The sequence below is a fragment of the Mirounga leonina genome, unplaced genomic scaffold (genome assembly GCF_011800145.1).
Source record: "Mirounga leonina isolate KUSES-001 unplaced genomic scaffold, KU_Mleo_1.0 Mir_93, whole genome shotgun sequence".
NCBI classification, from domain to species: domain Eukaryota; kingdom Metazoa; phylum Chordata; class Mammalia; order Carnivora; family Phocidae; genus Mirounga; species Mirounga leonina.
In genome coordinates this window covers 150,436-165,796 of record NW_023270854.1, presented here as the reverse complement: position 1 = coordinate 165,796, position 15,361 = coordinate 150,436, and the positions used below count along the sequence as shown (strand labels likewise).

At 44.6% G+C, this 15,361-nt stretch overlaps 1 protein-coding gene across 4 annotated transcripts in view; it reads left to right on the top strand.

The window, feature by feature from the left end:
* Positions 1–13,169, top strand: part of ADNP2 (ADNP homeobox 2) — a 31,744-nt gene extending 18,575 nt beyond the window's left edge. For all 4 annotated transcript variants that reach the window (XM_034996237.1, XM_034996236.1, XM_034996234.1 and 1 more), the window contains 2 exons: positions 3,963–4,052; positions 8,489–13,169. In XM_034996237.1, the coding sequence (XP_034852128.1) occupies positions 3,963–4,052; positions 8,489–11,695 (3,297 nt within the window). In that variant the 3' untranslated portion in view covers positions 11,696–13,169. The remainder of the gene's footprint in view (positions 1–3,962; positions 4,053–8,488) is intronic.
* The last annotated feature ends 2,192 nt before the right edge of the window (positions 13,170–15,361 follow it).

Below are 15,361 nucleotides of genomic sequence, written 5' to 3'. Positions count from 1 at the left end.
GTTCCTTATTCCTATCTTGGTGAGAGCAAAAATTATGACTAGATGTTGAATTTTGTTAAAGTGATTTTTCTGTATCAAGATAATTGTCTTTTTTAAGTCTAATATGGTGAACAACGTGGTTTGATTTTCTTTTTGAAAAAATAAACTCTTGGGTGCCTGGGTGGCTCAGTTGGTTAAGCGACTGCCTTCGGCTCAGGTCATGATCCTGGAGTCCCGGGATCGAGTCCCACATCGGGCTCCCTGCTCAGCAGGGGGTCTGCTTCTCCCTCTGCCCTCTTCCCTCTCGTGCTCTCTGTCTCTCATTCTCTCTCTCTCAAATAAATAAAAGCTTTAAAAAAATAAATAAATAAATAAACTCTTAAACCAAACTATCTCTGGGAGAAATTCTACTTGGTTCTTTTATATGTTGGATTGATTTGCAGAATGTTTGTTAAGGATTTTTGCATCTGTATTCATGAGTGATATGGTCTGTAGTTTCAATTTTTTGTAATATCTTTGTCTAGTTTTGGTGTCAGGGTAATTCTGGCCTCATGGAATGAACTGGGAATTGTTTCTTCCTCTTTATTTTCTGGAAGTTTGTGAATTGATAATGTTTCTTCTGTAAATGTTTAGTAGAATTCCTAACAAAGCCATCTAGAGTTGGGAGTTTTCTTTGTGGAAAGGTTTGGTTTTTATTTTATTTTATTTTTTATATAGAGAGAGCATGAGCATGACCGGGGTAGGGGGAGTGGGGGGGGAGGCAGAGAGAGAGGGAGAGAGAGAATCTCAAGCAGACTTCCCGTTGAGCATGGAGCCCCATGTGGGGCTGGATCTCATGACCCTGAGATCATGACCTAAGCCAAAATAAAGAGTCGGACACTTAACTGAGCCACCCAGGTGTCCCATTTTGTGGGAAGACTAACAATGAATTCAGTTTCTTGACTAGATATCAGGCTATCATGTTATCTAATTTTTTTTGAGTGAGCTTTGGTAGTTTGTCTTCTTCTGAGGAATTTATTCATTTCAACTTGAGTTGTAATATTTATTGGCATAAAGGTCATATTATTTCCTTACCTGTAGGAGCTGTAGTGATCTTACTTTTTAGGTCTTTGTTTTCTCAGTACTTAGTGCTGTAAATTTCCCTTTATGCATTGCTTTAGAAGCATCCCACAAACTTGATTTTACTGTTTCCACTTTCACTCAGTTTTGAAATAATGTCTAATTTCACTCCTGATTTCTTCTTTGATCCATGGATTAGACGTATGTTGTTTAATTTCTAGGATTAGGGGATTTTTCTGTATATCTTGTGTTACAGATTTCTGTTTAATTTTGCTTTAGTTGGAGACCATACTTCATAATTATTTTAGTCCTTTTAAATTTATTGAGACTTATTTTATGGTTCCGCATATGCTCTGTCTTGGTAAATGTTTCATGTTTATTTGCTGTTATTGGGTAGAGAGGTCTGTCAGTGTTAGGTCAGGTTGGTTGATTGTGTTCGGTCCTTTCTATCCTTCCTGAATTTTGTGTGAGTGTTTTACCACTCACTGAGAGAAGAGGGTGTGTTGACGTCCCCAACTATAAATTTGGATTTATTTCTCTTTTCAGTTCAGTCAGTTTCTGCTTCATGTACTTTCTCTTTCTAAAGTGCATACACGTTTGGATTGCTTTGTTCTGCTAATGAATTGACCCTGTTACCATTATGAAGTGACTTCCTATCCATGTTAATATTCTTTTTTCCCCCTGAAATCTACTTTGTGTGGTGGTAATGTAATTCCTCCAGCTTTCTTTTGATTAATAGCATGACACAGCTCTTTTTACCTTTCACCTGTCTGTATCTTTATATTTAAAGTGAGATTTTTGTAGATAGCATGTAATTGGATCTTGTTTTTGTTTGCCCAGTCTGATAGCCTGTGCCTTTTAATTTAAGTATTTAGACCAGGAGTAGGCAAACTGTGGTTTGTGGGACAAACCTGGCTTGCTGTCTGTTTTGTCGATAAACTTCCTTGGAATGTAGCCATGCTTGTTAGTGTTTATGGATGCTTTTGTGCCTGATGGCGGCACTGAGTTGTGTGAGAGCCTGAATGGCTGGCAGAGCCCTAAATATTTATTATCTGGCCTTTAGTTCAGGAAAGGTTTCCAGGGGCGCCTGGGTGGCTCAGTCGTTAAGCATTTGCCTTCAGCTCAGGTCATGATCTCAGGGTCCTGGGATCGAGCCCCGCATCAGGCTCCCTGCTTGCCGGGAAGCCTGCTTCTCCCTCTCCCCCCTTGCCTGTGTTCCCTCTGTGTCTCTTTCTGTCAAATAAATAAATAAAAATCTTAATAAAAAAAAGAAAGGTTTCCAGCCCCTGTTATTTAATATTAATTAATGGTTATTGATGTGGTTGAGTTTGAATCTCCTGTCTTGCTGTTTGTTTTTACTTGACTTTTCCGTTTTTTTTTTTTTATTCTTTCTCTGCATTCTTTTGGATTGAATATTTTTCATGATTCCATTTCATTTCCATTATTGGCTTATTAGCTATATGTATTTGTTTACCTTTCTAATATACTCCTTCACATGTAAGAACCTTACAAGGGTTGCCTGGCTGGCTCAGTTGGTGGAGCGTGCGACTCTTGAACTTGGGATTATGAGTTTGGGCCCAATGTGGGGTGTAGAGATTACTTAAAAAATAAATAAAAATTAAAAAAAAAAGAACCTTAATACTAGGCTTGTTTCCCATTCCAGCTTTTGTGTTGTTACCATATATTTTACTTCTATATATATTATAAACCTCAGAATACATTATTTCCAATTTAAATCCTTATAATAGGGGCGCCTGGGTGGCTCAGTCATTAAGCATCTGCCTTCAGCTCAGGGTGCTGGGATTGAGCCCTGCATCGGGCTCCCTGTTCCGCAGGAAGCCTGCTTTTCCCTCTCCCACTCCCCCTGCTTGTGTTCCTTCTCTCGCTGTGTCTCTCTCTGTCAAATAAATAAATGAAATCTTCAAAAAATAAATAAATAAACCCTTATAATAATTTGTACTTTTCTCTAGTTCTGAGTTGAGTTGTTAAGCAGTGTATTAGCATAGGTATATTTGAAGGCAATTGTTACATCATTATCGGGCTTAACTAATTCTTCTTTATATTACAGATCTTTAATTATTATAAAAATGGCAATATAAACTGTGAAAGTTAGAAAATACAGGTAGTCATTTCTTTAGAAAATAAAATTTAAAATGCCACGTTCCTGCCATTCAGAGGTTACCACTATTAACATCTTGTTGTTCAGCTTCTTCTTTCGTGTGTTTATGTGTGAGTAGTCTTCACCACAGTGAGCTCATATTTATCATGCTTTTTTATTACTTTTTCAGTTACTTTCGTCTTTCTCTGTCATTAAATGTGTGTCTGTCTTATCTAACACCCAGTCCATATTCAGATCTCTCCAATTTCCCCCGAATATGTTTTACACTTGGTTTGTTTAACACAGGATTAAGTGTGAACCCCATTGCATCTGGTTGCTCAGTTCTCAGTGTCCAACACCCTCCACCCTCTTCTCAACCCCTTTCTGTTGTGTTAGCCACACCCTTGTCCACACCGCTCTCCACAGGGCTGACTCTGGGTGTCCTTGGTCAGGCACACACTGGGAGCTCCCACTTCATACTCTCCCTCACACATCCTCCAAGTGCTCACCACTGATGGAAGACGGCGTTCACTCATGCAGCTTTGATCTTTTAAAAATTATTGGTGGGAAATGTCAGCTGTTTATTTCTTATAGAACTATAATTTTTAACTATAATTTAAAGCTTTAATTTTAAATGGATTATTTCAGCCTTTTCCTCCTTTCTCGTGCTTCACGGGTGCTCTGCCATAGTCTGTTCATGGACTGTGTTTTCATTTCACTTTCCCATGTAGATTTCTTAGGTGCTAAATAATCCCTTCAGGTTATTAAATATTTCTTTATCTTCTGAAATTGCTTAATGACCTCTCTTTTTCTGCCTTTTTAAAAGGACCTTAAAGGCTTTGATCCAGGAGAGAAGTACTTTTTTAACACATCATGGGGAGATATTTCTCTCTGGGAACCTTCTGGAAAGAAAGTGGTATGTATTTTTGTATTTGATTTTTATATTTCCTCAGAAGTTGGGGGTAAGTGTCACTTCAGTTCTGAGGAACATCACACGTTATTGGGATCGCTGATCAATAAGGAAGGGGGAGGCGGGAAAAAGAAAAACAAAATTAAATGCTTTATAGTATAGAATCATTGTTACTTTGAGAGTTTTCTGTATATAAAGTTGATAATGTGATGTAGTGAAACTACTATTTGTCCTTGATCATAAGATGCCACTCATGTAAGAAGGGCCTTGGATTTATAACTATTCTGAGTAAAAAGAATTGCCATATCATCATGTATGATGAAGGTTCATCCTGGTTTCAGAAGCTTCATTAAAAATGTGGATCTTTGATGGGGCGCTTGGGTGGCTCAGTTGGTTAAGCCTCTGCTTTTGGCTCAGGTCATGATCTCCAGGACCTAGGATCAAGCCCCATGTCAGGCTCCTGCTCAGTGGGAATTCTGCTTCTCCCTCTGCCCCTCCCCCTGCTCCTGTGCATTCTCTCTCTCTCTCTCTCAAATAAATAAAATCTTAAAAAAAAAAATGTGAATCTTTGAGGAACACAATTTATAATAATTGGAGACCTCAGACCTAGGCAGATTGAAGCTAAATTCTCCTTATTAAAGTGTTTTCTCCTGGAAAACCTTTCTGCCACCCAGCCATCCGTAACACTGGCACCTTCATCAGTATCAAGCTCAGCATGTCTCAGATTTGATTTGACTGTCCCAGTCTCCACCACCCCACCACTCCCACCTCTCCCCTCCATTTGGCCAAGTCACGCTGGTCTTGGGACTTTTGGCTGTAGAGATAATTTTCCTGTTACTAGTCAGTCATTGTTCTGTCACAGTTTTCTTTAAAAACATTTCTTTTTTTATTTTTTTTTAAAGATTTTATTTATTTATTTGACAGAGAGAGAGACAGTGAGAGCAGGAACACAAGCAGGGAGAGAGGGAGAGGGAGAAGCAGGCTTCCCGCCGAGCAGGGAGCCCGATGTGGGACTCAATCCCAGGACCCCGGGATCATGCCCTGAGCCGAAGGCAGACGCTTAACGCCTGAGCCACCCAGGCGCCCTTTAAAAACATTTCTGTTGCCAACAGTCGTTCCACCGCTCTGCTTTTGGGTTGTGTCCGCCTGTTGGCCTCCTGCCGCGAGGTGCCTTGAAGCCACTTTGATCTGGTTTTGCCCCTGCCGGGAACAGCACGTGGCTGTCCGGATACGCCTGCTTTGAAGACCTTGGCTCCATGAATCTCACCCCTCACTGTGCTTCTCTTCTGCACTCTCACAAGATCCTACAAAGTAACATGCAGGATAATATATAATTATAAGCTTTTCATCAAGAAACACTTTTTGAGTCCCTGATACAATAGGTACAAGTTAGGTATTTTTTTCTCGAGATGTTTGTTTTTGTTGGGGTGAATAGGGCCTAGGCATAAAGTGTTAAACGTATGAAATAGTAGAGACTGAATTTGTTGATTAGTTACTGTATTCAGAAAAACCACCACTGCCCAGTGTGGTAGAGCCTGTGCTGTCTGCTAGACGACTGCCTGACTCCTCTTGGTTCCTACGGTGGCAGAGATGTGCACTCAGGCTGGAATGTGTGGCTGATGCTACAGTGAGGTTCTCAGGGGCTCAGAGAAAAGAGATTTGTTAGATGTTTGGGTTTTGGGGACAGAGACCTTCTGAGGTTCTACTAGGTGATGAAACTCAGTGTGGGACCTGAGGAAGCAGCCTCAGACTGACTGGCAGGGGGTTGGTGCATGTCCAGGGTGAGGGTTGCTGCCAGCACCCAGTCCTCCTCACTCTACTGTTCTGCATCTGGCCTTGGTCATTTTTCTTCCTCTGTTGCCAGTAGGGCCCAGGTCTCACACTTGCCTTGCTCCCGAGTGATCACTCATCCTGGAACTTTCACAGGGGGCTTTTATAGGAATATAGGCTTTCATTTCTCTTGGGTAAGTGCCTAGGCTTGAAACTGCTGGATTGTATATGGTAAATAAGTACATATTTCTCTTTATAACAAACTGCCAGACTGTTTTCCAAAGTGGCTTTACCATTTTGCCCAGTAATGTAGGAGGTCTAGTTACCCTGCATCTAAGCTAGACTTGATTCTGCTGGGTTATGGTGCTTATGGATTTATCCACTTATTTTCCATTTTAATAGGTATGTAGTGGCACCTTCCCTGGCTTTAATTTGCATTTCCTTGGTGACTAAAGATGTTGAGCATCTTTTCATATGTTTATTTGGCATCTGGAGGCCCTCTTTGGTAAAGTGTTCATATCTTTTGCCCATTTGCTAAAAATTGCGTTATTTTTTTCGTGTTGAGACTTGAACATGCCTACAACATGTATTCTGGATACAAGTCCTTTATTAGGTATGACATTTGCAAATATTGTCTCCTAGCCGGTGGCTTGTCTTTTTATTTTTTAAACAGTGTCTTTCACAGAGCAGAAGCTTTCTTGCTTTGATGAGGTTCAGTTTATCAATTTTTTCTTTTATGGATCTTGTTTATGTTTTCGTATTTAAGAAATCTTTCCCTAACCCAAAGATCTATTCATCACTAACAGTAACATGCAGCTGTTAGTAATTTCTGTTGGCTCTTTCATTGAGTGTAATTTTCACTGACTGGTTTTTTTACTATAGTATTTCTTTGAGTATAAAACACACCATTTAGAAAAACTTATCATTGGGATGCCTGGCTGGCTTAGTTGGTGGAGCATGCTACTCTTCATTTTGGGGTTGTAAATTGGAGCCTCACATTGGGTGTAGAGATTACTTAAATAATAAATAAATAAATCTAAAAAAATGTATAATTCAAGTATAATTGACATACAGTGATAGTTTCAGATGCACAACTGTGATTTAGTAACTACATTTCTCAGTACTCACCATGATAAGTGTAATCACCATCTGTTACCGTACATTATTACAAAATTATTGCCTATCTTCCTAGATACACCATTTTTTAATGAGCCTCTAATAAAACTAAAGCAATACTTCATTTAAGCTGTGTTGTACCATTGAAGTATTAGTTGTAAGGTATATTCAGATATCTGAGATAGTAAAATATGGGGCGGGGAGGTCTTTTACAGTCAGTGAAATATGGGTTGTTGTTTTTTTAGTTTGTGGTCTAGGGTCGGCCATTGCCGTAGGTTTATTCTAGATCCTATGAGAAATGCCAGAAGCTGGGATTTTGCTAATTGCTGAGAAGGTAATTCTATGTTGTTGAACATGTTTGGGTGATTTCTCTGACTTGTGGCAAGAGGGAGACCTATGTGAATAGGAGTGAGAAAACTCCTGAATATGTGTGTGTGTGTGGGGGGGGATCTTGAGAGCACAGGCTTAGGAAGGACGGGGTGACCCACTGTGATAGCAAGAAGCAGTGTCGCAGAGAGGTCTCTCCCACCACCGATGGCGGGACCTCGGGTGAAGCGTTTAGTCGGCCCGGGTCTTCTCTTCTTCCTCCATGAAGCCAGGGCCGAGCGTTCTGTGGTTCACCAGCTCTAGGGTCTGGAGACTTATGAGACCAAAGACTTCGTGACTCTCAGACCTTCACAAACCAGCAAATTTTTGGATGTTTAACATCGCATTTCTCAGCCAGCCAGCTCTTATACAGATGCCTGTCCATGTGCCCCTCATGTTTGCCTAGAGAGGAATTCTGCATTGTTGGTCTGTGTTCTGGCCTGGAACTCCCTCAGGATTGTTGTAGTGCCTTAGGTCCAGCCCTCTTTCCTTCCTGGTTGTCACATAGTTTACTGGACACTTGCATGGGGTAAGCACCGTCCATGTGGCTCTTACCTTCTCTAGGAATGAGGGAAATAAAAGTAATGACGGGTTTAACAATTTGCATGTTAGGTTATTTGCAGATAAATTCTAGAGGTTTTAGAGTTTGGAGTAAAAACAACATTGGAACTATGGGAAGTGGGATGAGAAGGGGAGAAATGAGCTTTCTCTTGCAGAGAATTGAGTGAATTTCTTCTGCTGGCGTAACGAGATTGTGGCTTAGGAGATGGCTTGGAAGGGGTCAACGAGCGAGGCGCTGTGGGCCAGGTCCTGTGTGTACGGTCTGCAGCTAGGAATAGCTGCTTCATTTTTAGGTGTTTGAGAAGAAAGCAGTGAATACTGTTTTGTGACATGAAAATTCTATGAAACTGAATTAGTGTCTGTAGTTGTGTTGGCACAAAGCCTTGCACAGAGATTTGCATATTGTCTGTGGGTGCTCTTGTGTTACAGTGGAAGCTCCAGGTAGTTGGCGTGGGGGCAGTATTTAAGAAAAAGCTTTCCCTGGTTAGGAAGAGCACTGTTCTGTGAGGGGTGGTAGTGGTACGTTATCTAGCACATTCAATGAAGAAGCGTCAGGTTCGTATGGACTATTCAGGGTGTAGCCTCTGACTTTGTACTAAAGTACGCTTGACTTTCCCTTCTTTTAACAGAGATACCGAACAAAGCCGTACTGCTGTAGCCTCTGTAGATACTCTACAAAAGTGCTGACTTCATTCAAAAATCATTTACATCGTTACCATGAAGATGAAATTGATCAGGAGCTGGTGATCCCTTGCCCAAACTGTGTGTTTTCTTCTCAACCCAAAATTGTGGGAAGGCACTTCAGAATGTTCCATGCACCTGTTCGGAAAGTCCAGAACTACACAGTGAATATTTTAGGTGAAACTAAATCTTCGAGGAGTGATGTAATAAGTTTTACATGTTTAAAATGTAACTTTTCAAACACTTTGTACTACAGCATGAAGAAGCATGTGCTGGTAGCCCATTTTCACTACTTAATTAACTCCTACTTTGGCCTGCGAACTGAGGAAGTGGGTGAGCAACCAAAAACCGAGGATAGCCTTTCTACTGAGAAGATGCCACCGTCTGACAAGTATTATTGTAAAAAATGCAGCGCCAATGCCAGCAGCCAGGATGCTCTGATGTACCATATTTTGACGTCAGACATACACAGGGATTTGGAGAATAAACTTAGATCCGTGATTTCAGAACATATTAGGAAGCCTGGACTTTTGAAGCAGATGCATATTGCCCCAAAGCCAGTGGCACCTTTGGCTGTACCCCCGAACAGTAGCGCCCCCGGCCTCACGGCCACACCCCCTTGTTTCCGTCTTGCCTTGCCACAGAACAGCCAGAGCCAGGCCCTGGTCCCACCAGCGACCGTGGCCTCGGGCACTTCTGGGAGCCTCACCCGTTCTCCGCCTGCCGTGGCGCAGTCCCACGTGACTCTGGTCTCCAGTCCTCTGCCTCCCTCCGCTCCCCAGCCAGTCTTTCTTTCTCACGGAGTCCCACTTACCCAGTCAGCAAACCCTCCTGTGTTGCCCTTGAGTCAGCCAGTTGGACCTATAAATAAATCTGTTGGAACTGGCGTCCTCCCCATAAACCAGACCATCCGCCCTGGGGCTTTACCCCTCAGCCAGCCTGTGGGGCCTGGAGTTCTTTCTGTCAGCAGACCTGCTGGGCCTGGCGTCCTTCCTGTCAGTCCATCTGTCACCCCCGGGGTTCTCCAGGCTGTCTCACCAGGGGTGATTTCCGTGAGTCGGACAGTCCCGTCAGGGGTCCTTCCTGCAGGCCAGATGACCCCTGCTGGGGTTATCCCTTCGGGACAGACAGCCACTTCTGGGGTTCTTCCTGCTGGCCAGGTGGTCCAGTCAGGGGTTCTCCCCATTGGCCAGACGGCCCCGTCAGGGGTTCTCCCTGCTGGGCTGACGGTCCCGCCACGGGTTCTCCCTCCTGGCCAGACGGTCCCACTGAGAGTGCTGCCTGCCGGCCAGGTGGTCCCACCTGGGCTCCTTTCCCCAACCCAGACAGTCTCGTCAGGCGTTCTGCCTGTGAACCAGGGTATCAATTCTGGTGTTCTTCAGCTTAGTCAGCCTGTCATGTCAGGGGTGCTCCCTGTGGGCCAGCCAGTGAGACCTGGGGTTCTACAACTTAACCAGTCTGTGAGTACCAGCATTCTGCCTGCAAATCAGCCAGTGAGACCTGGTGCTTCTCAAAACACCACGTTCCTCACATCAGGCTCTATTCTCAGACAGCTCATTCCTACAGGGAAACAGGTGAATGGAATTCCCACATACACACTTGCCCCCGTGTCTGTCACTCTGCCTGTGCCTCCAGGAGGTGTTGCTACTGTCCCCCCGCCCCAGATGCCCATCCAGCTGCTGCAGTCGGGCACAGCTGCCCAGGTGGCCAGCTCCATGGCCAGCATGCCGTCTCCTCCAGTGGTGGTAAACGCCACTCAGAGTATGTTTGTTCAGGCCTCTCCATCCGCGGCAGAAGCGAACCAGGCGCTCAAACAGGCGAAGCAGTGGAAAACCTGTCCAGTTTGCAACGAGCTCTTCCCTTCCAACGTCTACCAGGTTCACATGGAAGTGGCTCACAAGCACAGTGAAGCCGGGTCAGCTGAGAAACCGGAGCCTGAGAAGCTGGCCGCATGTGCACCATTCTTAAAGTGGATGCGAGAGAAGACAGTTCGGTGTCTCTCCTGTAGATGCTTGGTGTCCGAGGAGGAGCTTATCCATCACTTGCTCATGCACGGCCTGGGCTGCGTGTTCTGTCCGTGCACTTTCCATGACATCAGAGGTCTTTCAGAGCACAGTAGGACTGTGCACCGAGGGAAGAAGAAACTACCTGTGGATTACAGTAACAAAGGCTTTCAGTTGGATCTCGATGCTAACGGCAACCTGATGTTCCCCCATCTTGATTTCATTACCATATTGCCAAAGGAAGAGCTTGGGGAGCGGGAGGTCTACTTGGCAATCCTGGCTGGGATACACTCCAAGTCACTCGTGCCCGTGTACATTAAGGTGAGGCCGCAGATAGAGGGTGCCTCCGGGAGCCCCAGCAAACAAGCACTGACTTGCCCCTTTTGCTTTGGCACCTTTGTGACGACTGAGGCGTATGAGTTGCATTTGAAGGAGAGGCACCACATCACACCAACTGTCCACACAATTCTGAAATCTCCTGCGTTCAAGTGCATCCACTGCTGTGGGGTCTACACTGGCAACATGACCCTGGCAGCCATTGCCATCCACCTGCTGCGTTGCAGAAGTGCCCCAAAGGACAGCAGCTCCGACCTCCAGACCCAGCCCAACTTGATGGAGAACAGCGAAGTGCTCTTGGTGAACGGGGAGGTGATCCACGACTCCAGTTTTTCTGTGAAGAGAAAGCTGCCCGATGGCCCCTTGGGGGCAGAAGACCAGAGGGACGTGGAGGAGCGACCTCCTGTCATCAGCAGCGATGCAGCCCCGGCTCCCGAAAAGGTGGCGAGTGTGGTGCCTTTGAAAAGACAAAGGAATGAAGTCAGGACAGAGGGGTCGCTTGTTAATGATGACGCTCTTCAGATTTTAGCATTAAACCCTAAAAAATATGAAGACCGTTCTTATGAAGAAAAAAAGCAATTTCTTAGAGATTATTTCCACAAGAGACCATATCCTAGTAAAAAGGAAATAGAACTTCTTTCATCCCTCTTGTGGGTATGGAAAATCGACGTGGCTTCATTTTTTGGAAAAAGAAGATATATTTGCATGAAAGCAATAAAAAATCATAAGCCTTCGGTACTTTTAGGCTTTGATATGTCTGAACTTAAAAATGTTAAACACAGGTTGAACTTTGAGTATGAGCCACAAAACTTGTAAAAAAACAAATTAGGAAATCTAAAGTACTAGATAATTAGTGGTTTTTTTCAATTGAGATTTAAAAAAATGTTATTTTCTTCACTGTATGTTGAACTAATCAATTTCAGTGGTCTTTATGCTGCTCTTTAGATTTATTTCAGGTGCTCAGAAAGACTTCTATATAAAAGAAGCAAATAGTTCTTTCAAGTTTATTGTTTCCTGCAGTTTGATTTTGTGACAAGTATTTTAGTTCTTCCCTGTCATGTAAATTAAATCCTTGGATCTTTCATGCACGTCTTGTTTCCCAGTAGTGTCAGTACGGTAGGATGAAAACTGAAATCTATATGTTTGTGTTTTCGTTTAAGGAAATTTCAGCTTGTTTCAGAATACTTGATTAACTGCATTGAGCTTCCTCAGTTAGCTTCACGTGTAGCAGCAAATGGTAAGCGTCAGTGCTGAGAGAAGTGAGTACACACCCCGCTGATGTGTGTGGTTCCCTGAGGACGCACTGCATTAACTTAGGCTGGTTTCTTCTTCGCAAGGTACTTGCTTACTAGATTATGATTTTGATCTACATTTCTTCCAAGTTTGTCCTAGCAGCTGTTGTCTTATTATAAATTCTAGAAAACCAAATGTTTTCCTTTGTTAAAATTACACTGAATCTGAAGCCCGCTATTTAGCTCATAAGAGTTATTTTACAAATACAGCAATTTGGTAGGTGCAGAAATACTTCTCAGTGTAGACTTCTCCCCTTTTTGATACGGTTGTAAGTCATTTCTCCATTCAAAAGTAAGACAATAAATTTTTAGTGCCTTTAGAATAAATGCTGAACACACACACAAACTCCTAACCTAGCTGTTGATAAACCAGTGAAAGGGAAGGACCATGTTACTCAGGAATACAATTTTTACCCCTGAGTGTGGATACTAACTGAAATGTAGACATAGGTTTTCAGGGGACAAAGTGAAATGAGTAGAGCAAGAGCCGTCTCCACGTTGGTGTATTAAACCTTTGACAGTTTTCCTAGAGGGAAACATGTTTGTTCTGGAGAAATGGGCCCAGTTGTCTGGGTTAATGGGATGCTGTATTGCTAAAGAACTTCACTGTATTCCTGTCCTTTGTACAGTTAAACCTCTGGGGTTCCCCCCGCCCACACACAGAATAACTCAAAGCACCAGAACCAGCAATGGAGACCAGTCACTTTAGACCTTAAGTCCTATTCCTGGTGACATATGGCAGAGGCAGCTGTCCAGCACACTCAGAGGATGTGACAGTCTCTGGGAAATAAGATGATGTTACCATATGGATTTTAAAACATAGAATACTACTTGCATGTAATTGCTATAATGTGCATTTTTGAGGCAGTTGTGAAACTGGTCTGTGATTGTTGGTGTGCTCTGTTTAAATCCAAGAAGAGCTTGTTGAAGTTTATTTTTTTTTAACCTATTGTTTCAGAGTGTCTATTTTGAATTAAAATTTGTTATACCACTGCAAACAGAACCGTTTAATTCTTTTAACAGGTACGTCACTGACTCAAGAGTAATCTAAATGTGGAAATAGATACCACGCTTGTTTGCTAAAAAACACTACTTGTCACTGTGAGAGTTAGTTAGCATAACCCGAAAGGGCTAATGAGTTACCACTGTCCCCACAAGAGACGTGGCTAGAGATTCTTGATGTGTCTGTAATGCTGGGCTCCAGACGGTCAAAGCGGATGTTGGGTAGCCACGCCCCTGCCTGTATCGAGGCTGCGCCAGGAGTGTCATTGTGGTGGAGGCCAGGTTTGGAGGTGCCAGTGGGCAGTTTGCCGTGTTGCGGGGGGGCTGGAGGGGCGGTTAACCCACCGTTCTTTAGTCCTATGAATCAGGGTTTCTGTTGGCATTTGGGGGCAACCTGTCCATTGCAGTATTAGAGCAGCACCCCTGGCCTACACCTGTTCCAAGTCAGTGGTCCTGCTGCTCCCCCCCTGCCCCCCATTATGACAGCCAGAAATGTCCACTGTTCCTGGGGGGCAGAATGCGCCCTGACGAGAAGCACTGTGACAGAGGAATTCTGATTTCTAATTGTGTTGTTGCTGTTGCTCAGCCTTTGATGCCGAGTCTCTGTGTTGTGCTGGTTGCTGGTTAACGATTTCCTTTGATCCCTGTTTCCCTGCCGCCTTTCCCCACATCTGCGTGCTGCTTCCAGAGGGGGACTCCGTCTTCCAGTCAGACCCTGGTTGGGAGGCCTGTCTGTCCACTTGCCTTAATCATGGGATGGCAGTTTCTCATGCAGCTGAGGGATCTGGACACGTCGTCTTGGGTCTTAGCCTCACTTGAAGGCTCGTGAACGTTTTCTTTAAAAAGCTACAGGTGAATGACCTAGGAAGGGCAGAGGCGTGAACTGGAACCCAGCAGAAGGCCGGAGGATGGCTGCCACGGCGTCTCCCAAGGCTGCCAGGGCAAAAGGCGGAGCGGGGGCCACAGAGTTGTGGGGAGGAGGTGCCTTCAGCTTCTGCTGTAACAGGGGCAAACATGTGGATGGCAAGCAGCACTGCGATGGAAGCTTGCAGGGCTGGGTCAGACAGGCCAGGCCGACAAGCGGAGGTGGCTGTGTTCAAGGACCGTGCTGGATACAGTAGCAGCGTTGGTGCCATAGTTGAAGATGAGCTGGCCCCATACCATGGACACTGGCATAGTGTGGGCTGGCCCACCTGTCCCCTCCATCACGGAGACCAAACAAATACTCTGTGAAGAAGCCAGGCTCGTCCCAAAAAGCCAGTGGGGAGCCAGAAGACCCTTGTCCACACACCACCAGATAACCGCAAAAACAGAGACCCTGCACAGCTGCTGTAGTCCCACACTGGACTCGTATTTCTGGGCATAGATGGTTTTCCAGAGCTCTTCTGGAATGGTCCACACAGCTACCAGGAAAGGGCTGTTGCTCATAAAAAGCCGTTTGCTACCTGGCCTCCTCCGTGTTGGGTGCACGTTATCCTTTCCTCAAATTCAGGTTAGTTTAATCTCCCTTGCAAAAGTCCACGTGGTTCTTGTTCCTTATAAGGTTCTGAGGTAAGAGCTCTGGAAGTGCTGTGCTGAGTTGATAGCTCGCCGACCTTCTCTTTCAAGGCTGCCAGTAGGTGCGCTCTCTCGGATGCAGCCGGCGAGTTCCAGGCGCATGCGGCCACCCGCCTGCTCTTACGCCCTCATCTGACAGCCCCTTCGATCTGGTGATTATTGTGTGGGTCTGGATTTCTTAAGAGTTCACTAAACAAAGCAACACAGAACTAAGAAAAAGAAGAAGAACTCGGCCTCAAGCCCCAACCTCGTTTTTACTTTAGTTTTAGGCAGTGTTTCAAGACATTTGTCAGCTGTTCACTGTTGCTAGGAAATGGGCTGAGCACTTCAGTAATAGTACCAATGATAATGTCACAGTGTTGTGCTCTCTCCAGGGCAGTCTGCACCCTAACAGCTGGTCCTCACAGCACCTCTGCAACTTACACGGGAACGGATGCATCCAGGGGCCACGTGTGCTCACTGTGGGGAGCCAGGAAGGTGGAAGGGCAGCCTTAATACTTGGGAGGAGAGCTTTACGCTCTTGATGGGTAAGATGTTGCCTCTTACTCTGCATTTCACAGATGGAGAAATGGGGTCAGAGGCGGAGTGACCAGCTGTCCAGTTTGCTCTGGACTTCCCATCCAGGCGAGTG